The sequence below is a fragment of the Stenella coeruleoalba genome (genome assembly GCF_951394435.1).
Source record: "Stenella coeruleoalba genome assembly, chromosome: 12".
Lineage (NCBI taxonomy): Eukaryota > Metazoa > Chordata > Mammalia > Artiodactyla > Delphinidae > Stenella > Stenella coeruleoalba.
In genome coordinates, this window is record NC_137158.1 from 60,549,880 (window position 1) to 60,572,434 (window position 22,555).

The 22,555-nt window shown below is 39.8% G+C and overlaps 2 protein-coding genes and 1 pseudogene across 6 annotated transcripts in view; 2 read left to right on the plus strand and 1 right to left on the minus strand.

Annotated features, from left to right (window-relative positions):
* SLC18B1 (solute carrier family 18 member B1) overlaps positions 1-11,794 on the minus strand; it is a 47,719-nt gene extending 35,925 nt beyond the window's left edge. For 2 of the 4 annotated variants that reach the window (XM_079939262.1, XM_079939259.1), the window contains exons 1-2: positions 11,750-11,794; positions 10,972-11,068 (exon numbers count right to left, since the gene is read on the minus strand). The gene's annotated coding sequence lies outside the window, so the exon portion shown is untranslated. Of the gene's footprint in view, positions 1-10,971; positions 11,069-11,418; positions 11,698-11,749 lie in introns of those variants that run through there. The other 2 variants (XM_079939261.1, XM_079939260.1) reach the window with 1 other exon arrangement.
* Positions 11,795-12,032: 238 nt separating this feature from the next.
* Positions 12,033-20,589, plus strand: LOC307195651 (small ribosomal subunit protein eS12). Its single transcript, XM_079939952.1, has 6 exons — positions 12,033-12,113; positions 12,243-12,293; positions 12,474-12,590; positions 13,533-13,635; positions 14,089-14,190; positions 14,600-20,589. The coding sequence occupies exons 2-6, from the start codon at positions 12,280-12,282 to the stop codon at positions 14,660-14,662; spliced, it is 399 nt and encodes a 132-aa protein (XP_079796078.1). The 5' UTR covers positions 12,033-12,113; positions 12,243-12,279; the 3' UTR covers positions 14,663-20,589.
* The window catches only part of LOC307195650 (ADP-ribosylhydrolase ARH3-like), a 103,222-nt pseudogene continuing 95,354 nt past the window's right edge, over positions 14,688-22,555 (plus strand). The window contains exon 1 of the transcript XR_013831774.1: positions 14,688-14,822. The product of XR_013831774.1 is annotated as an ADP-ribosylhydrolase ARH3-like (transcript). The remainder of the gene's footprint in view (positions 14,823-22,555) is intronic.

Sequence of the window (22,555 nt, forward strand, 5' to 3'; positions counted from 1 at the left end):
ATATCAGATAAAATAGACTTTAAAATAAAAAAGGTTACAGTTATAAATATATATGCACCCAACATAGGAGCACCTCAATACACAAGGCAAATGATAACAGCTATAAAAGAGGAAATCGACAGTAACACAATAATAGTGGGGGACTTTAACACCTCACTTACACCAATGGACAGATCATCCAGACAGAAAATTAATAAGGAAACACAAGCTTTAAATGACACAATAGACCAGATAGATTTAATTGATATTTATAGGACATTCCATCCAAAACCAGCAGATTACACTTTCTTTTCAAGTGCACACGGAACATTCTCCAGGATAGAACACATCTTGGGTCACAAACAAAGCCTCAGTAAATTTAGGAAAATTGAAATCATATCAAGCATCTGTTCTGACCACAACGCTATGAGATTAGAAATCAATTACAGGGAAAAAAGTGTAAAAAACACAAACATATGGAGGCTAAACAATATGTTACTAAATATCCAAGAGATCACTGAAGAAATCAAAAAGTAAATAAAAAAATACCTAGAGACAAATGACAAAGAAAACATGACAATCCAAACCTATGGGATGGAGCAAAAGCAGTTCTAAGAGGGAAGTTTATAGCAATACAGGCCTACCTCAAGAAACAAGAAAAATCTGAAATAAACAATCTAACCTTACACCTAAAGGAACTAGAGAAAGAAGAACAAACAAAACCCAAAGTTAGCAGAAGGAAAGAAATCATAAAGATCAGAGCAGACATAAATGAAATAGAAACAAAGAAAACAATAGCAAAGATCAATAAAACTAAAAGCTGGTTCTTTGAGAAGACAAACAAAATTGATAAACCTTTAGCCAGACTCAACAAGAAAAAGAGAGAAAGGACTCAAATCAGTAAGATTAGAAGTGAAAAAGGAGAAGTTACTGCGGACACCGCAGAAATACAAAGCATCCAAAGAGACTACTACAAGCAATTCTATGCCAATAAAATGGACAACCTGGAAGAAATGGACAAATTCTTAGAAAGATATAACCTTCCAAGACTGAACAAGGAAGAAATAGGGAATATGAACAGACCAATCACAAGTAATGAAATTGAAACTGTGATTAAAAATCTTCCAACAAACAAACACCCAGGACCAGATGGCTTCATAGGCGAATTCCATCAAACATGTAGAGAAGAGCTAACATCGATCCTTCTCAAACTCTTCCAAAAAACTGCAGAGGAAGGAACACTCCCAAACTCATTCTATGAGGTCACCATCACCCTGATACCAAAACATGATAAGGATACTACAAAAAAAAAGAAAATTACAAACGAATATCACTGAGGAGTATAGATGTAAAAATCCTCAACAAAATACTAGCAGACAGAATCCAACAACACACTAAAAGGATCATACACCATGATCAAGTAGGATTTATCCCAGGGATGCAAGGATTCTTCAATATACGCAAATCAATCAATGTGATACACCATATTAACAAATTGAAGGATAAAAACTATTTGATAATCTCAATAGATGCAGAGAAGTTTTTGAAAAAATTCCACACCCATTTATGATAAAAGCTCTCCAGAAAGTAGGCATAGAGGGAACCTACCTCAATATAATAAAGGCCATATATGACAAATCCACAGCCAACATCATTCTCAATGGAGAAAACCTGAAACCATTTCCACTAAGATCAGGAACAAGATAAGGTTGCCCACTCTCACCACTATTATTCAACATAGTTTTGGAAGGTTTAGACACAGCAATCAGAGAAGAAAAAGAAATAAAAGGAATCCAAATCAGAAAAGAAGAAGTACAGCTCTCACTGTTTGCAGATAACATGATACTATACACAGAGAATCCTAAAGAAGCCAGAAAACTACCAGAGCTAATCAATGAATTTGGTAAAGTTGCAGGATACAAAATTAATGCACAGATATCTCTTGCATTCCTATACACTAATAATAAAAAATCTGAAAGAGAAATTAAGGAAACACTCCCATTTACCATTGCAACAAAAAGAATAAAATACCTAGGAATAAACCTACCTAGGGAGACAAAAGACCTGTATGCAGAAAACTATAAGACACTGATGAAAGAAATTAAAGATGATACCAGCAGATGGAGAGATATACCGTGTTCTTGGATTGGAAGAATCAATATTGTGAAAATGACTATACTACCCAAAGCAATCTACAGAGTCAATGCAATCCCTATCAAATTACCAATGGCATTTTTTACAGAACTAGAACAAAATATCTTAACATTTGTATAGAGGCACAAAAGACCCCGAATAGCCAAAGCAGTCTTGAGGGAAAAAAATGGAGCTAGAGGAATCAGACTCCCTGACTTCAGACTATACTACAAAGCTACAGTAATCATGACAATATGGTACTGGCACAAAACCAGAAATATAGATCAATGGAACAGGATAGAAAGCCCAGAGATAAACCCACGCACCTATGGTCAAGTAATCTATGACAAAAGAGGCAAGGATATACAATGGAGAAAAGACAGTCTCTTCAATAAGTGGTGCTGGGAAAACTGGACAGCTACATGTAAAAGAATGAAATTAGAACATTCCCTAACACCATACACAAAAATAAACTCAAAGTAGATTAGAGACCTAAATGTAAGACCGGACACTATGAAACTCTTAGAGGAAACCATAGGAAAAACATTCTTTGACATAAATCACAGCAAGATCTTTTTTGATCTACCTCCTAGAGCAATGGAAATAAAAACAAAAATAAACAAATGGGACCTAATGAAACTTAAAAGCTTTTGCAAAGCAAAGGAAATTACAAACAAGGTGAAAAGAGAACCCTCAGAATGGGAGAAAATATTTGCAAACGAATCAACGGACAAAGGATTAATCTCCAAAATATATAAACAGTTCATGCAGCTCAATATTAAAGAAACAAACAACCCAATCCAAAAATGGGCAGAAGACCTAAATAGACATTTCTCCAAAGAAAACATACAGATGGCCAAGAAGCACATGAAAAGCTGCTCAACATCACTAATTATTAGAGAAATTCAAATCAAAACTACAATGAGGTATCACCTCACACCAGTTAGAATGGGCATCATCAGAAAATCTACAAACAACAAATGCTGGAGAGGGTGTGGAGAAAAGGGAACCCTCTTGCACTGTTGGTGGGAATGTAAATTGATACAGTCACTATGGAGAACAGTATGGAGGTTCCTTAGAAAACTAAAAACAGAATTACCATATGACCCAGGAATCCCACTCCTGGGCATATACCCTGAGAAAACCATAATTCAAAAAGACACATGCACCCCAATGTTCACTGCAGCACTACTCACAATAGCCAGGTCATGGAAGCAACCTAAATGTCCATCGACAGACGAATGGATAAAGAAGATGTGGTACATATATACAATGGAATATTACTCAGCCATAAAATGGAACAAAATTGTCATTTGTAGAGACGTGGATGGATCTAGAGACTGTCATACAGAATGAAGTAAGTCAGCAAGAGAAAAACAAATATCGTACAAATATTCCACACGTATATGTGGAATGTAGAAAAATGGTACAGATGAACTGGTTTGCAGCACAGAAATAGAGACACAGATGTAGAGAACAAACGTATGGACACCAAGGAGGGAAAGTGGTAGGATGAATTGGGAGATTGGGATTGACATACATATATATATACATACATATATACACTAATATGTATAAAATAGGTAACTAATAAGAACCTGCTGTATAAAAAAATTAAATTAAATTTTAAAAAATTGCATCTCTTCCAAAAGAAAAAAGGGAAAGTCCTGGCCATCTGCTTTCACTGCAAGGGCATGGGTTCAATCTTCAGTCCCTAGTCGGGGAACTTAGATCTCACAAGACTTGCGGCCAAATAAATAAATATGCATCTCTTATAGACAGAATATAGTTGATGTTTTAAAAATCCATTCTAATGATCTCTGTCTTTTAATTTGAGCAGATAGTCTATTTACATTTAAGATGAGTATTGACATGGTTGGATTTAAGTCTACTGTTTTATATCTCCCCATCTGTTATTTTTATTAATTTCTTCTTTCTTTTCTTTTTATTTAATTGAAAACAAGTTTTGGAATTACATTTTAATTTATCTGTTGTGTTTTTAGGTATGTCTCTTTGAATTATATTTTAGTGTTTGCTTAGGGTTTACAAAACACATTTCTAACGTTTCTGATCTATTTTGAGTTAATATTGTAGCACTTCATGCAAAACATAAGAACCTTACCCCCATATAGGTCCACTTATGCTGTGCCAGCTTCTAATCATTTATATTCTAGTTTTCATAAGCATTATATCTAGAAATGATATAAGTCCATAATAAAATGTTATAATTTTTGCTTTAAATGTTTACATGTATTTTTTAATTAATAAGAAAAATAATGTATCATGAATGATACATTGCAGAGACTCTGGATTCTCTTTTATTCTTTCAAAGAATATTGATTTTTTTTTTCTTTTTAAATTTCAGCAGAGGTAATCCACCTTGACTCAAACTTTATAATCTGTTTCTCCAGTGATGGGAAGTAGCTGAAATCTCTGTGTATTTTCTTTAGCTTTAATTGTGCTGCTTTGAGTTTACCCCATGCATGTGTAGCTTGGGGCCAGTCAGAGATTTAGCTGGGTCTATACACAGAATATCGGTCTGCCCCTCTCTGGCTCTCTCCTTTCTGGGATTTCCCCCCTGCCCTCCATTTTCAGCAGCTGCGATTGCTCTAAACTCTGTCCTCTGGTTTTCAGGGCAGTAAAACTGAGGACCTCTGACTATTAGTTGTTCCATGTGGCACTGGGGGCTCCCCTCATACTAAAAGCCATAAAAATGGGAATTCAGCCAGTGCCATTCCTTTTCCCCGCCCTCCAGTTCTGTCTGCTTTTGGTCACTCTCCAGTATCTTCAGGAAGTTGTTTCTAAAATGTTTAGGCTTACATTTATTATCTGCAAGAGGGTTAGTCTTGCAGAACCACTAGTAATTAATATTTATTGTATTTTATTAAATTATCTGTTACGGACTGGGTGAAAAATCTTCATTTAGTCAAACAGTTAGTCAGATAGTTTGAGAAGCACTAACTTAAGAGACTTTGTAAAAGTTCCTGTAACCAAGATCCCTGGAACTATCCTGTTTCTACCACTCCCTGAACCTGATTGCTCAGCAAACCCTTTTATTTCCTGAGCCACTTTTTTGTTTGTTTAATGTTGACCATAAGTTATTCTGTTCCATACATAAGGACTATAATTCATACAATATTGAAAATACAAGTTTTCTATAATGAACATGCTTACTTGTCCTAATATAAAAAAGCAACAGCTGGGACTTCCCTGGTGTCCAGTGGTTAAGACTCTGCCCTTCCACTGCAGGCGGTGCAGGTTCAATTCCTGGTCAGGGAACTAAGATCCCCATGATGCGCTCACAGCCAAAAAAAAAAAAGGAACAGCTGTACTTACAAATAAAGAAATCACCTATAACCTGGAGACACAGGAGGGAAGCTGGCATCAGCTACAGCTCAGTGTCTTGTGGCTGAAGTCATATGATATCAGAAAATGACTATGGCAGACCACACAGATGTTCAACATTTACTAAAAGTTAAAATTATTGTTTCAGGGCTTCCCTGGTGGCGCAGTAGTTGAGAATATGCCGCCAATGCAGGGGACACGGGTTCGAGCCCTGGTCTGGGATCCCACATGCCACGTAGCAACTAGGCCTGTGAGCCACAACTGCTGAGCCTGCGCGTCTGGAGCCCGTGCTCCGCAACAAGAGAGACTGAGATAGTGAGAGGCCTGCGCACCGCGATGAAAAGTGGCCCCCGCTCGCCGCAACTAGAGAAAGCCCACGCACAGAAACGAAGACCCAACACAGCCAAAAATAAATATATAAATTAATTAATTAAAAAGTTATTGTTTCAAAGTGGTGACACAGAATATCCAAACCAAAAGAGTGTTTAAAAGCATCTCATTCAATTCTCTACTTCATTTTACAGATGAAGCACTTGAGAGGCAGAGACTAGAAGTGTTTTGACCAGAACTACAGAGTCAGAAAACGGTAGAGGAGTGATTATGGAACTAGGACTTTTTTTTTTTCTTTAATATAGCTCTAGTTTTAAGCACAGCAGTGGTCCTGGCTTCATTTCAATGATTCTGCAATAAGAACTGCAATTGTCAAACACATGTTAGATCATAAGGACCCATTTTTCAAAAAAAAGTTACACAGATAACAGCAGAGCTGGTCTACAGGAAGTAGCATTGGGATCCGGAGTCCTGCACACCCAGGTTCTCCTTGTACCCCAAGTGAATAAATTTAATGTTAATTTAGGGTTTGCTCTATTAGCCACTATTTACTTCATTTATAAATTGCTTGTGTTGTTGGTTTATAATTAGTTTATTCATAAACTTTAAGTATTGCCTCTAATTATCTTCCTCGGTACGTTTTGTTCCTACACGTCCCGAATCAGCCCTGTAGTGAGCAGCCATGGTGCCCAGAGAGCTCTGCGTAGCATCCGGTAGCAAGAAAAACAAGGGCTGAGGAAACAATGTTAGTAATACTTAAGAACACTTAGGTGAGAATTACACAAAAACCTCAAAATATATAGGCTTCATACTTGGCAATACAATAAATTAGCCCCACTGTCCCGCACAACCTTTTTTTTTTCCTTTAATAAACTGGGTTTTCAATGGAAGGCTTTAAATAGTAATTTTCCAAACTACTACTTACAGCCTTTATTAATCTATTCCACTCTTATGCGTCTACTTTATTTATTTTTTATTCTCTTCCCTCTCACCAACTTTCTCCTTTTCCTTTGATTCATCTCTTGATATAATAGGATTCTTTTTTCTTTGGCCCAAACCTTTTTTCAGCTACAACTATTTTTCTTCACTATGTTTAAAACCATATGCTACATAAGCCAAGGCTAGACCTATATGTTCTGGAGCTGCAGCAGGATAATATTTTTGAGTTTTCTCATGTTTCTTAACTTCCATTTCCATCCATTATATTTATTTCTACCCCCAAAGGTAGGAACATTTTAAAAGTTTTCAAATGAAAAGTGGTTTTCTGGGATGCCCAAAGCCTCCAGCTAACTCACAACAGGCACTCATTTATGACAACAGTTGCCAACATGGTTTTATTGTTGGTGTGCCGACTACACAGATGCTTAATCTTATTTCATTCCATGAATTCATTCAGTACATGTTGGTTTAATGACTCCAATATGTAAGTCACTGTACTAAATGCTAGATGCTTTAGGACAGGAGGAAGGTAATATTAAGAATCTTTCCATATATTCTCATGTGAAGTTCTTTATAAGGTAAGTAACTACTTAACAGGCACAGTGGCAAACACTTTCAACAACTATCTCTTTTTACTCTTCACGATATTCTAGTATTATCACCACTTTACTGACTCGGAAAAATAAGTCATTTGCCAAAGGCCACAGAGAGGGCTGGAATTGGAACTCAGCTCAACTGGACCCCACCACCCCATGATATAAAATCTTTCGTGTGTACTGGTTTAGCTTCTGTTACCAGTGCTGGTCTTTCTTTCTTTCTTTTTTTTTTTAAGTTAGCTTTTATTGGAGTATAGTTGCTTTACAATGTTGTGTTAGTTTCAACTGTACAGCAAAATGAATCAGCTGTACATATACATCTATCCCCTCTTTTTTGGATTTCCTTCTCATCTAGGTCACCACAGTGCATTAAGTAGAGTTCCCTGTGTTATACAGTATGTTCTCATTAGTTATCTATTTTAGACATAGTATCAATAGTGTATATATGTCAATCCCAATCTCCCAATTCCTCCCACCCTCCTCTTCCCCCTTAGTATCCATACATTTGTCCTCTATGTCTATGTCTCTATTTCTGCTTTACAAATAAGTTCATCTATAACATTTTTCTAGATTCCACATATATGCATTAATATGCGGTATTTGTTTTTCTCTTTCTTACTTACTTCACTCTGTTTGACACTAAGTCCATCCACATCTCTACAAATGACCCAATCTCATTCCTTTTTATGGCTGAGTAATATTCCATTGTATATATGTACCACATCTTTATCCATTCCTCTGTTGATGGACATTTAGTTTGCTTCCATGACCTGGCTATTGCAAATAGTGCTGCAGTGAACATTGGGGTGCATGTGTCTTTTTGAATTATAGTTTTCTCAGGGTATATGCCCAACAGTGGGATTGCTGGGTCATATGGTAGTTCTATTTTTAGTTTTTTAAGGAATCTCCATACTGTTTTCCATAGTGCCAGCTCTAGTCTTTCAACTAAACTTTTTGCAGTTCAACTCAAAGATCTTTCCTATCATTTAATCTGTTCTACATCCCCTTCTTCTTTCACATCTGTCGTGGGTTGAATCGTGTCCCCCCAAAATACAAAGCTTAAAGTCCCAACCTCAGCACCCCATATCAAGACCTTATTTGGAAATAGAATTGTTCTAGACGTAATTAATTAAGATGAGGTCATACTGGCATAGGGTAAGCCCCTAATCTAGTATAATGGTATCCTTATAAAAAGGAAAAAATTTGCACACAGAGACAGATATGTACACAGGGAGAACATCCGGTGAAGATTGGAGTTACACTGCCACAAGCCAAGGAACACCAAGTTTGCTGGCAAACCTCAGAAAATAAAGAGGAAGGCATGGAACAGATTCCCCCTCACCGCCTTATAGGTAACCAATGCTGCAGATACCTTAATTTCAAACTTCCTGCCTTCAAAACTGTGAGAGGATAACTTTGTTGTTTACGCTACCAGTTTGTGATACTTTGTTACGGCAGCCCTAGCTAACTAATACATCTACACTTGGATGATTCAGAAACCCACATTTCTACTGCTCTCTCTTTTTCTAACACTCCAATATTCCCTTTCTCCAACTGCGTGACTTTTTAGCACAATAAGGTAGAACCAGTCATACCGTTGCCAAATGTGAGGTGCAAAGAGTTATCTTTGAAATCTACGATCTCCCTCCCACAGTTGGGCAATCATCCAAATGGCTGAAGGGTTAGAAGCATGAGCTTTGAAGTCCATTGGGCTCAAATATCAGTTTCCACATTTACTAGCTGTATGATCTTGGGCAACTCTGAGTTACCTTCCCTGTTAAAGGGGGCTAACACCACCACTATCACATGGAATTTCAATGATTAAGGGAGAAAATATATGATAATAATTTAGCACACAAACTGGCATGTAGAAAGTACTAAACAAAATTACTTATTATCATTATTGTTTCTAAAATAAACTTTAGAATTTATTTCTCATATGTATTTCAGATACACATTTGTGTACATTATGTAAGTATGATGATCTGCTGGTATGAGAGTGACTCTACCTATTATGTTCTATTTGGTTTGTCTTTCACCTTTGGCAATATCTAAAATGGAGAGGGCGTGACCTTAAAATAGTGAAGTAGGAGAATCTATATTAGAGAATCCTTGAATCACTAGTGTGTCCTTTAACTTTATCCCTGAGATTAGAACCAGTTATATAACTAGGACATCAAAACAAAAATGCAGCTCCAGTTCTAAGAAGGGAAGTTTCAAACTGATAGAAAAAGCATTTATTAAGGTGAAATATTAACGCCCATGATACCTGAGTCTAAAAGGTATTTAATCATTTTTCCCCTACATAAATACGTTGTTTGGCAATGATTATTTTCCCATGTCTTTACCAAATTCCGTGCCTCCTCCTTAAGATTTTTTTGGGGGTGGGTGGGTTAGAAATCTACTAATATGCTTAGCATATTAACTTTTATTAACTTTAGATGAAAAATTTGCTGAAACACTATCACATTTCCTTTCAAAAATACGTGTTGGGCTTCCCTGGTGGCGCAGTGGTTGAGAGTCCGCCTGCCGATGCAGGGGACACGGGTTCGTGCCCTGGTCCGGGAGGATCCAGCATGCCGCGGAGCGGCTGGGCCCGTGAGCCATGGCCGCTGAGCCTGCGTGTCCGGAGCCTGTACTCCACAACGGGAGAGGCCACAACAGTGAGAGGCCCGCGTACAGCAAAAAAAAAAAAAAAAAAAAAAAAATACGTGTTAAGGTAAAAAAGACAAGGGGGTATCCATGCCTTTGGCCTTACTCTTTTCTTCACTTAGAATAATTTCTTTCCTTCTACCCTTCCTGTTTGAAATCCTTTCTCTTTTTTTTGTTTCTTTCTTTTTTTTTTAGACAGTTTCTAACGCTGCCACAGCCTAAAGGCCTTCTTACCTTCCCACTTTGTACATCCCCTGAGGCCTTTACGTATCCTCATCTTTGGCTCAAATCTTAATCCCACCACAAACATGAGAGCAGCAGAAATAAACATTCTCATCTTCATAAACTCTGCAGTATTTTTTAAAATTTATTTATTTATTATCTTCGGCTGCGTTGGGTCTTTGTTGCTGCGCATGGGCTTTCTCTAGTTGCGGCAAGTGGGGACTACTCTTCGTTGTTGCGGTGCGCGGGCTTCTCATTGTGGTGGCTTCTCTTGTTGTGGAGCACGGGCTCTAGGTGCCCGGGCTTCATTAGTTGTGGCACGCAGGCTCAGTAGTTGTGGCTCATGGGCTGTAGAGCACAGGCTCAGTAGTTGTGGCGCACGGGCTGTAGAGCACAGGCTCAGTAGTTGTGGCGCACGGGCTTAGTTGCTCCGCGGCATGTGGGATCTTCCCGGACCAGGGCTCGAACCCGTGTCCCCTGCATTGGCAGGGGGATTCTTAACCACTGTGCCACCAGGGAAGCCCCTGCAGTACTTTTTTTTTTTAAAGCAAAAGTTCAATAGTTAAATGAATAAGTAAAGTGAACAACATTTTAGGATGAGTCATGGATGAAAAGCAGCAGTTTCAATTTTTAAAATGAAAACTTAATAGTTAAAAATGAACGATATTAATTTATTAAAATTCCAGTATATCACTATTCTGGCTAACTCTACCTCACACTCTTACCACGTTACTCATTTTTGCTTTCTTCACAGCACTCAAGAATCTAACGTTACCTGTTTGCTCTTCGCTGTTCACTGTATGCACAGTGCTGGCACCTAGGAACTGCTTAATTGCTGTCTTGGCGACTTGTCAGAAGAGGAAGACAAAACACTAGAAAAAGGACGGTACTGATTACATTTGGCTGTATTTCATGTATTTGCGTTGCAAGTGCTGGTAGGGGAATGGCCAATCAATGCAAAATTCAGAATGTTGCTTCCCGGGAAAATCAGAGTTAAAACTGACTTCTCAGATTGCACTAACTCCGTCAGTCCTGGAAGGCGAAATTAACGCCGGATTTCTCAAAGACTACGTTTTCATCTCTGTATTTCCAGACCCTGTCCCTGTCCCTACCTGAAACATTGCAGGTGTTTCAATGCACCTGTTAAATCCCGATTTGGACGGGGTTACGAATCCAGGGGACAATTTAGTGTTAAAAAGAAAAAGAAAACAAACAAACAAACCTTATTTTAGAACGAACTATATTAGGAAACTGTAACCAACCACCGGGCTGGCCAGAGGTTCCACTTAACTAACAGTCGCCGGGAAAGTGGAATTTGCAATGCGCTCAGAAGTAGCGAGCTTTCGTTTCATGAGAACAGAGAGACGCGCGCGCGGGCGAAGATCACCCACAGAATGAAAAATTCATGAACATTCAGAATGACTTAAAATTGAAGGGAGAGAGTGTGCAGCTCAGGGAGGCCCAGTTGGTGGGGTCGATAAGAAATTACAATTATAGTGTCAGAAGGGGTTAAAACTGGTGTTCCGACAGAGCCTGGGCTCCGCGGGACTTACAAGATCGCGCAGACAGGAGAGCTTGGCCCTTCTCGCGCTCCGTAGGACGAGTTCTCTGGGCCTCCGCGGGCGCCGGCTGGGAATGACGTTGGGAGGCTGCCCGCGTTAGTGCCTGTTGTGCTGTCCAATGACCGCCGAACAGAGTCATGACCGGTCCAGCTAGAAGGCTAGCAGGACCCCTGTCTCAGAACCGCCTCAGTCCGGAAACAGAAATTCTCGAGACCGGCACTGCCAGAGCCAGCTCTTGCACGGAAGGGAGTGCACATGCGCCTAGGGGTCCTGGGAAACCCTTAAATACCGTCTTGAGGGTACGTTCGTTCTCTTTCCCTGCCGCCGCGGAGCCGCGCGGAGGCGGAGGTGCGGGGTGAGTGGAGGAAAGCTAGGGTGGTGTTTACGAAGCGTGGCTCGCTGTTTTTTGCCAGGGATTGACGTTGAATATTTGCACCTAAGTTGAATCTATTAATCAACCACTTTTTTGCTTTTTGTATTGTAGTGCATTCAAGATTCGACTCCACCCGTAACCCACCGCCATGGCCGAGGAAGGGTGAGCCCAGGGCCCGGGGTGGTGGTGCGGCCCAGGCGTGGGCTTCGAGCCGGTAGTGCGGGCTCTGGGTCGGCCGTGGCGCCTTAAGCGCGTCTGACCTACCTCGCTGATGACTGCCAAGTGCAAGGCGTTAGATGGTGTGCGGGAACTTATTAATAGCTTAATTTTTTTGTCTTTCAGCATTGCTGCTGGAGGTGTAATGGACGTTAATACTGCTCTGCAAGAGGTGCTGAAGACCGCCCTCATCCACGATGGCCTAGCACGTGGAATTCGCGAAGCTGCCAAAGCCTTAGACAAGTACGTGTATCAGTCTCAATACGGTGGGGTGTTGGAACCGGAACAAAACTGCAGCCGAGGGAAGAAAGCGTGAAGTTCATGGTGTTAGCACAGAGGTTCTGAATGGCATCCGTTCTACAGGAAACCTAGGAAAAGGTATCAGAACTCAGATCTCTAATGACCCACTTAAAGTGTGTGGGTTTGGAATGGGGATGAGCACTTGATTCCTAAAGTGAAACTACAGTGTTTGAATGATGACTTAAATTGTCGGATACCCCTTCACTCCTTTTATGAGTGAAAACTAGCAGTCTGACAAACCTGTAGCTTTTGGGGCTAATTTCACTGTTATTTAGGGGATAGGTGGGAACTTTTATTTAGCACTTTGCAAATTAAAACCATTATATTAAAGTGGCAGAAACATCTGGTTTTGGTATGAACTTTGTACAGTAGCTGTGGAGACCAATGTGGGTGTGGGATAATTGTAAATTTACTCAGTGAGGTCTCTGGGTGGGTAACATTGGCAAAACAGCTGTTAACTATTAGAGCTGAAAAATGTTGTGAAAGGGTTATTAAGTTAGGTAAATTTAAGTTTATTCAATTTGGTGTAGGTTGGCCAGTTGAATCCAGTGAAGACAGCACTTGTTGGAAAGTTCCTGATACGAGTCTACTATTTGTACCTTGAAAATACTCTGCAATATTAAGGGTCTGGGCTAGTAACAGGTAACAACTTAGTAAACTAGTTCCTATATATAACATTTGAAGTTTTAAGAGTTACTGAAGACGGGGATTCTGTAGATGAAGTTAAGGAATATATGCCTGGTGGTAGCTACGTCAAACTAAAGTTGTATTCTTCAGTGGCTGCTTATGTTTTGCCAGTGTAGCCAGTGCAAAGATAACTCTTTTAAAGCACAGTAGTGGATTTAGATCTGAATTTTAACATCTGCTGTTGGATTTGCATTTCAGGCGCCAAGCCCATCTCTGTGTGCTTGCATCCAACTGTGATGAGCCTATGTATGTCAAGCTGGTGGAGGCCCTTTGTGCTGAGCACCAGATCAACCTGATTAAGGTAAGTTTCTCATTGAATTTGGTTTTTCTGAAAGCCAAAGTAGCTTAATGGAAACTGGGCCAGTTAGGGACATGTGTCCACATAAATGCTATCCATAATGATTTTTGTCATACCGGAGCAAATTTTGTAATGAGCTCTTTGTTTTCTGCAGCTGTGAAAAGCGTCACAAATCTGGCATTGTTGGCTATGATAAAACTAGTTCTAGAAACTTTTTTATTCCTGCAGAATTAAATGCTAATTTTATGCTGGTACAGAACAAAAGATAGGTAGGGTGTTGATGGGGGGGTCTTGGTGCTGTGCATGATGACAACTGGCTCCCTCTACTGAACTGAAATGAGGAAACTGCCATGTCACCCTCTCTGACTACAGCTCCCTTTCATATAATGTACTGTGTTACCAATAGCATTAAAGCCTTGGAGTGTGGTGATCTTTGTTTTTATTCCCCCCTGATAGGTTGATGACAACAAGAAACTAGGGGAATGGGTAGGCCTCTGTAAAATTGACAGAGAGGGGAAACCCCGTAAAGTGGTTGGCTGCAGCTGTGTGGTGGTTAAGGTAAGTCGGTACCGGTGTGCGGGGTGAAGGCTGCGCTGGGTAGATGCGCTTCACTGTGAGTTAAGTCAAGAATCTCTTCGAAGCAAAAACTGCGTAATCCTCAGCAAACTTAGAAAAAGCCTTCTGCCTTGCAGAAAAGGGAAATAAGACATAATTAAGCCAGCCAATGAATCTGCTTATCTGAATGTGTTTCTGCAGAAATTTAGAAAATGCTGGCAATAGGAAAGCCGTGTTACGAGCCTTAAAGACGTTGAAGTCTTTAAGGTCCCTGAAAATGGCTACAAGACATTTTAATGGTGGGAAGCGTTTTCACGAGACGTGCTGATATTTTTTAAAGCTTCATTATAACTAGTGCTAACAATTCAGTTGAGTTTCTAAATTTTAGTAAAATCACATATGTTTTTTTTAGGACTATGGCAAAGAGTCTCAGGCCAAGGATGTCATCGAGGAGTACTTCAAATGCAAGAAATGATCAAATAAAAAAACTAGGCTCTTGTTCCTCATCTCTGGTTTTTTATTTGGGGCAGAAAGTAAGGTCCCTGTTAATGAAGAACAAAAGATATTCATTGCAAAATAACTGGAAGCATGCTCTCTGTCGCCTGGTTCTAAGTGAAAGCCTTTTCTCCCAACCAGTAAGTAACTTCAGTGTTGGCAAGTAGAAGAGCCCAAGTGAAGATAGGCTTACAGTGAGATATTGGTGACAGGGTTTCTTGGGTGTGGACATTTATCACGACTATGACGAGGCCATCCTAGGACCAAGAGAAATGGGTTGAGGCTAGTCAAGTGTGGGTGTCAATAACTTAAAATCCTAAAGCTGGATTGGATTTAGGCTGTGGGACACTAGAAGGTACATGAAGTCCAGGTGCGCTTATGCACATGCCCAATAGGGAAGGTCAGAGTGTCTTATTTACCTAAATATTAGCCACAGAAACAAGATGTGTTTCTATGTATTTCTAGTCCCTCTAGAAACTCAGTAGGGAGAAGTAATGGTGACTCATGTACTTCAAGCCTGGATCAAGTTGGGTTTGTGTGAGTACGAAATGTTGAGCCAGGTAGGACTAATGGAAATCTTAAAATTGGAATCCCTCGTAAATTGCCAACTGGGGTACTTTTGAGTTTCTCTCCCCTGGTTTGCCTGTCCTACTATACAGTTATAGGGCACATGTGAAGGGAAAATGAATTTAGTTTGCTTTTAATTGTGATTTCTTTATATCACTGTCTGCTTAACATTTTGAGTCCCTATGCTGTATTTGGTGCTGTTTGAGTCTGTTGATGCAGTGGAAAAACCATATTTTTGTTTGATCCTTTATGGGAAATTGTATAATTCAGGCTAGGGAAAACTGTTGGATTACAGCATTTTCATATTCACCCCTTTTTGAAATTAAGTGTTGGGAAGACTTTTTGAAGCTAATCTGTTTGCTGAATGTTAACTCTGATTTGGGATTACATCAGCATTGGTTTTTCGATATTTCCATATTCGCTGTCAGCTGAGCTACAAAACACACTTAAAGAAATATTTCACCCTTGACCCTATTTTACTGTAGATAATACCTGGCTAAGTCCATTGTTGAAAATTAACTTTCAGTGTGTTTTCTGGCTTCTGTCTGCTAGAATGTTATGGTCACCAAGACACTTACGGTCAAACTAGCTTCTTAATGACCTTTTTCTTTTGCCCTCTTCCTGACTTTTTAGAAAATTTTATTTGTGGTGTACTTTGGCCTTTGCCATGCTGTACCTCAGTCCCTTGTTTCTCCCTCTGCCCACCCCTTCTATTGTAATAGTTCCAGAGTTCAGACTGGTCCTATTTACTTCTCTAAGGCCAGCCTGGGACAGTTTCCACTTGTTCGTCTTTGATCAGCACTACACTAATGGTGCGCACTAGACAGCACCCTGTGAAAACCTTCAAGTTTTGTGTGCCTCAGTGAATTTTATCTTCCCCTTAAGGTCAGTGCTTTTTGTGAGAGGAAGGGGAAGAGCTGTTGACCTGCTAATGTATGCCAAGCTCTGCACCAAGTGTTAACATTTTTTTGTGTTACTTCCTGTCGATTTCCCAAGCCAGAGCCCTCGGATGTCCTCTGCCCCACCTCTGCCTTTTATAGCCTGTAGACTCCAGGTGGCAATGACCCCAGTTTTTCATCCGCACTGCTCAGTTGCAGTGAAGTGATTATCCTTTTTCTCATGACTAAATCTATTAGGTCTTTCTGCCTTTGCCTGAAGTACCTTTCTTTTTTGTCTACCTGGCAGTCTTCAAAACCCAGCTCAAAGGAACATAGCTTTAGCCTTGAAATTGTGACTTGTCTATAGCTTCTATGGGATTCATGAGGGAGGCCATCCATGCAAAGGTGCCAGGGCAGAAGCAGATGTCTTCATTCTCTTACTGGGGAAAATAATAGTTAGAGGGCATCCCTCATGAGACTCCCCTTTCACTGGGTTGCAAGAAAACCTCCAAGCCAAATCCATTTTCTTTGTTCTTAACTCTTACACTTAAAAAATTTTTGCCTGGTCCTGATTTTATTAAAATTTCTATTATGTGTGTTTTTGGTAAACCACTTTAAATTCTTCGAAAAATAATCAGGACATCCATAGAAAAATTGTAAAAAGGCTGTATTAGGTAGGTGTCCATTAAAAACAAGAATTTATCTTAAACTGGGTTGTTGAGGCAATGAAAACATAGGCAGAGGTGTTATGAACCTAGAAATGTGGAAACATCTGTCTTACTGAAGACTAGCCCTTTAAATGGAGCTTGAATTTCTTTTTTCTTTATGGATGAGAGTGCAAAAAGTTGTGCTCAAGGAATATGTTAAGCACAGGCAAGCTTTGTGTCTTCCTGCCCTCTTCATAGAGGAGGAAGGAGAGATATTTAACCAAGGAGGGGAAGTAAGAACACAGCCTTCATTCCAGGCTGAGGGTGGGGCAGGGTGATGGCTCAGTGGGGTAGGGCATTGTCCTCCCAGCTGGGGTCCTCATAAAGCCCAATCCACAAGGCAATATGGAATTTCAGGAGTAATTTCTAGCAAGAGCAATGGAGGCATCATGGCTGGGCTATGCAGGTACCCAAGAGATGCCACCAGGCTTCCCCAGCCTCCCAGAGAGAAACTTGGATGAAGTTACGACTCGTTGCCGGTGGCCAGGTGCTGGGGGCAGAGGGGGATGGTCACAGTCAGAATTGAAGAATTGTACAGAGGGTGATCAGGTATTTAGGGCTTGGGCTACATAAATATTAACACATCAGTGTTCAGAAGGATTGGTGGTACTGGTGCTCCCCAGGCAGAAATCAGTCCTTTTTAAACAACAGCGGCTTACACTTCAAATGGCATAAGCACACCTAAATTAAAGCTTTATCATACCACAAGTGAGATGTCTCAGCCAGTTTTTTTACCCAAAACATAACAGGGCCGAGTCTGCTGATTGAAGTTGCATTACAACCTGGCTTTTGCTTGAAAAGGCTTAGAAATGAGGGAGGTGGGTGACCCTAGGAATTATTAAGACCTGCACTAAAGGGGCAATCTTTTAAGCTCTCTTATGAAACATGCCTTAAGAGTGTCGTTTGTTGACATTTCTTTTGCCCCTTTTTCACTGACCACTTTCATCACCGCATTCCTAATTTGTTTCCAGTGGCAAATTGGCTTTGGGAAGGGGATAAACAAGAGTAGAGAAGTGCTTTTATAGGTAGAAGCTGAGTCTGTGGTTTCCTCTTTGGGGACTAAACTCAGTTGTGAAACATGAAGGTGGAGACTGGTGGTTATTTTGTGGCCCTACCAACCCGGGAGGTTCTGTTAACCTTTCATTTTCTGGTAAAGGGTGAGAAAAATTATAAAGCATCAATTTAGTTAACCCATTCATTGACCAATTACAAATGAAAGAATGGTTATAGCTATAAGTATGCTTACTACAGAACTCTTGGTAGGACTTGTTGGTTGAAGGAGGGGAACAATTAGGTGAAATGTGATACATCTACATAATGGGGTATTATGGACAGAATGGAAGGGTATTTGTCAGTGTATTCTTAAAGCAATAGTTAAAACGTACAGTAAGACCACATTTTGTAAAAAAAAAAAAAAAAGGCACATGCCTTCAGAGAAAAAGTTTGGAAGGATATACATTAAGGTTTTAATGGTTACTTCTGGAAAGGTGGGTATTTTGGTTTTCCTTTTTTTTCTTTAATATGTATTGCTTTTGTAGTAAGAAAACATTCTTAAAGAAATGAAAGAATGGTACGAGATAGTCTTAGGATTAATTTTAAGTAGCATTAATATAAAACTAAAAATTTTTGTGTGTTTTGTGAACATGTGAATTTACTTGTCTGGTAAAATAGCACTTGGATAAGACAGGGCACTTTTAAGAGGGAGTTCAGACCTACCCAGCAGAGGGCAGTAAGAAGCTAGTGTCAGAGGGACCTATCAGTAAAAGAAGTGGAGATAAGCACAGACTGTACAGCAGGCTCCCCTTAGGAAAAGATTCTCCTCCCACTCCTTGAAAATTGTTGGGCTTCAGTTTACTATTTCTCGTTGCTCTTGCTCTTTGTCTTGATATTGTAGAATCCACACTCCCCAGCTGGTGAGGTCAATTCAACTTGTGCTTTGGGAGGTTGTCAGTAGAGGTGACTAGTTATTTTATATACAACTAAGAAATAGAGACTACAACATATTCCTAGAGGAAAAGGTTTTGCTCTGTGATAGTGGACTGTATGTTAGGCCCCTTTCTCTTCCACTAAATGAGAATTTGTCTGAAGCTACCTGAAGACTAAAAGGTTTCAGAGCAGGCGTATTCTGGAAAATGGGCATAATTTGGAGAGCATCAAGGCAACAGCCATACTCTGGAGATGATAATCCACAGTATAACTCCATGGAAGCACTGACATTGTTCTGTGCTGTAATCTCTGGTGCCTAGAGTAGTGCTTGGTGTAATAGGCACTCATAATCTGTTGGATGAATAGATTTGACCTGCCTATTTGTTTAGTCATTTAATTTGTGGGTTTCCTTCTCGGGCTTAAACTCCCCAGCCTCTTTTGACACTTTAATTTCTCATGTTCCTTTTTTTCTGGCAACAAAAGTGAATCTCAAGCTGGGCCTCTTCTAAACTAGAATGGTGCCAAGTTGTCTCAACTTCCCATCCCTCTAGCTCTACTCTAGGGAGCAGGGTAGAGAAACGTATCCTATCACAATATGGGGTACACACCTCTAAGAGTCTGAAAATTTAAAAGCCAGTATGAGGCTTGGGAACAGTAAAAAGCATGTGAATTCAGGGAAACTTTTTACACTGCAGTAATTTCTCTTTGAAGCTTGTTTATTGAGACACATGCCAACAGCACAGTATTGTATGAGTGATGTGAACTAAACCTTACACAAATGTAGTATTTGGCTTTTTATTTTTCCTTCTTTCAACTCAACTGCTCCCAACTAAAATTTACAAACATAAAAAATCCTGTTTGTACCTGGATGGCTTGTTAGAGAAATGTGGGGTAAAAGACCTGTGATATTTCACAGTGTTGCCACCAGGTTAAAAGGAGCAAAATGCACATAAATACGAGATCCGTAAGGGGAAAATGAAGTATTGACATACAGGATGCTGCAAATTAAACATTCTGTCTTCTCTTAGATTTGATGCTTGCATATACTTGGTGAGTTCCGGGGCTCAGCAGATGTTTTGCTACATAGGTGCATGTTGTGTCTTGCTGGGAGGTGTTTACCCACACATACGTCATAAAGTGTTGCAGTTACCCCAGTTTCAGGAGGGAGTACATGTATAGTTTTTAAGCAGAAATAAAACCTTTTCTATCCCCACCCACAAGCTAGGGTTTTGAAATTAAATTTTCCAGTTCAAACTTTTATATTCCAATTTTCTGTCACGTAAAGAGTCTAGAAATTTAATTTTCAAATAAACATGAAAATGATAATGTGGATGATATTAACATGCAAAAGCAAAGTTCAGAGCCCTACGTGGAGAGGAAACAGTTTATGTGAAATTTTTTACATTTTAAAATAACTTATCAAGGCATAAATATCCTTTATTGTTGCCTAGTGTTGTCCTGTGAAGTGAGGCTCATTCAAAGTGTCGCAGGTTGCACTGTTGCCATGTGGAGTCTCGGGTAATAGACTGCAGGGCAGATGGAGGTTTAGCTAACCTTCAGTTACAGTTTGAAACTTTCCTTTTGGGTGGTAGTAAAAATAAAGCAGGTAAGAAATGAGCTGCTCTTCAAAGAAACTTCTGTGTTTTGGTAAAACTGCTGAGGGTGTTTCTCCCGTCAGAGCCGTATAACAGTCAGAGCTGTATAACAGTGCGCAGCAAGTTTCTTCAATGAAGCAGAAACCTGCCTGCCTGATAAATCCCAGGACCGTCCAGGGCATAATGACCATTTGCAAGTAAGAGTACAGATTATTTGTGGGAAGTGAAGGCAACATTTTAAAAGCAAGCTGTGTTTCTGAGGGGTGGGGGAGAGGAGTGGGGGGAGGAGAGGGAGACAGGGAGAGATGGAAGGAGGGAGATGGGAGGGGAAGGGAGGGAGGGAGAGAAGACGTTCAGTTGCCTATAAACTAGTACAAAGGATTGATTTATTCTACACATTATTTTCTTCAGTTAAAAAAGAAAATGTGAACATTCACCTTTGATTTTGGAAGGTGAGCATTCACTTAACATTATAAATCAGTCGAAAATAAGTATAATTGAGTTGAATATTAGCTGACCAGTTATCTTTTATTGCATTGGGTAGAACCCCAGTAGTTATTTTCTTTGGTGAGTCTCAACTGAAATGGTATATTAATCAAGTGAAAGTGCTCGTAATCATTGCCAGTCCCCAGACTTGTACTTGTGTGTTGAAATTTTTTCTCAGCAGCAAAGTAAAATATTTTACCCTACCTATACAGTTTAACTCTTGTCTTCCTAGTAAGGCATTCACATTTAGAAATTAACAGCCAGTTTGGATAATAGATGCAAACTCTTATTTAAGGGAGAAGATATATTTAATAAGATTTATATTGCTTTATGTAGACTAGAAAATAAACAACCAAAGCAAAATCTCCCCAACATATAAACAATATGTAACAAAAACAGAACCCCTATGTAGCGTTGAGTGGAAGAGCATGTAAACTGTTCCTTTAACCCTATAATTCTGATTCCTTGATTTTTGCTTTGATACTTTGATAATGAAAGGTAAACAGTTGTGCAAAGAAATACAGCTGTTTCTTTTAACATTTTGCTCTCCTATGCGATTCCCAAACTGCTTCATGTTTTTGGTTTTGTTTTTGTCCGCACCACGGGGCATGGAGAACTTCCCTGACCAGGGATCGAACCCACGCCCCTGTCCCTCAACGTGCTTCGTGTTTTTTGTTTTCTGTTTTTTTAAAAAAATTAATTTTTGGCTGCGTTGGGTCTTTGTTGCTGTACACGGGCTTTCTCGTTGCAGTGAGTGTGGGCTTCTCATTGCGGTGGCTTCTGTTGCAGAGCACGGGCTCTAGGCGAGTGGGCTTCAGTAATTGTGGCTTGCAGGCTCTAGAACAGGTTCAGTAGTTGTGGCGCACGGGCTTAGTTGCTCCGTGGCATGTGGGATCTTCCCGGACCAGGGCTCGAGCCTGTGTCCCCTGCATTGGCAGGTGTATTCTTAATCACTGCGCTGCCAGGGAAGCCCAACCTGCTTCATGTTTGATTTTAGTCCTTTGAAGAGGCCCTACCAGGAAGGGGCTCTTATGTAATTCTGGGCTCTGTGTAAAAAAAAAAGTATGTTTCTATAATATCTACATGATTACCTCTCAAACTTAGTTTATTGCTAAATGATACAAAATTTAGGGAATTAAAACAAATGATTAGTCTTCTACTTAATAACACAAGTGATATTCTTTAATACTGTCATCTAAAGTAATCATTAATGATGATTGTGGTAAATTACTTTCTAGAGTTAGTAGTATCATTACTGGTTGTGTTATTTTCTAGAAGTAACTGTGGCCTGACCAAAATGTGGCCTTGCTACTTTCTTGCTGTATTTCTGGAGAAGATGCTCTCTCTTGCCCATAGAGAATTGGGCTGGGAGTTTAGGCCTGAAGTGATGAGTCTCGCATTGCAGACTCTACTTGCAGTTAGAATCTGAATTTTTCAGTTGGAAGGACCTGAAAAATGATCTCATTTGGTTCCCTCATTTTCCGGCTGAGAAGACAGAGCCTCCACATCCCAGGATATGCTCCAAGCAGACTTGGACATGTGGGTAAACTGATTATAGGATTTGTCATTTTGTTGAAGATTAAAATATTCTATCTTTAATATATGTGGAAGGAATAGACTTTGTAAATTGATATGGGTGTATTGGTGAAGAATATCAGGGATGAGGACTTAAACAAACGTACTATGAGTCCAGAAACACTTTTTTTTTTTGAGT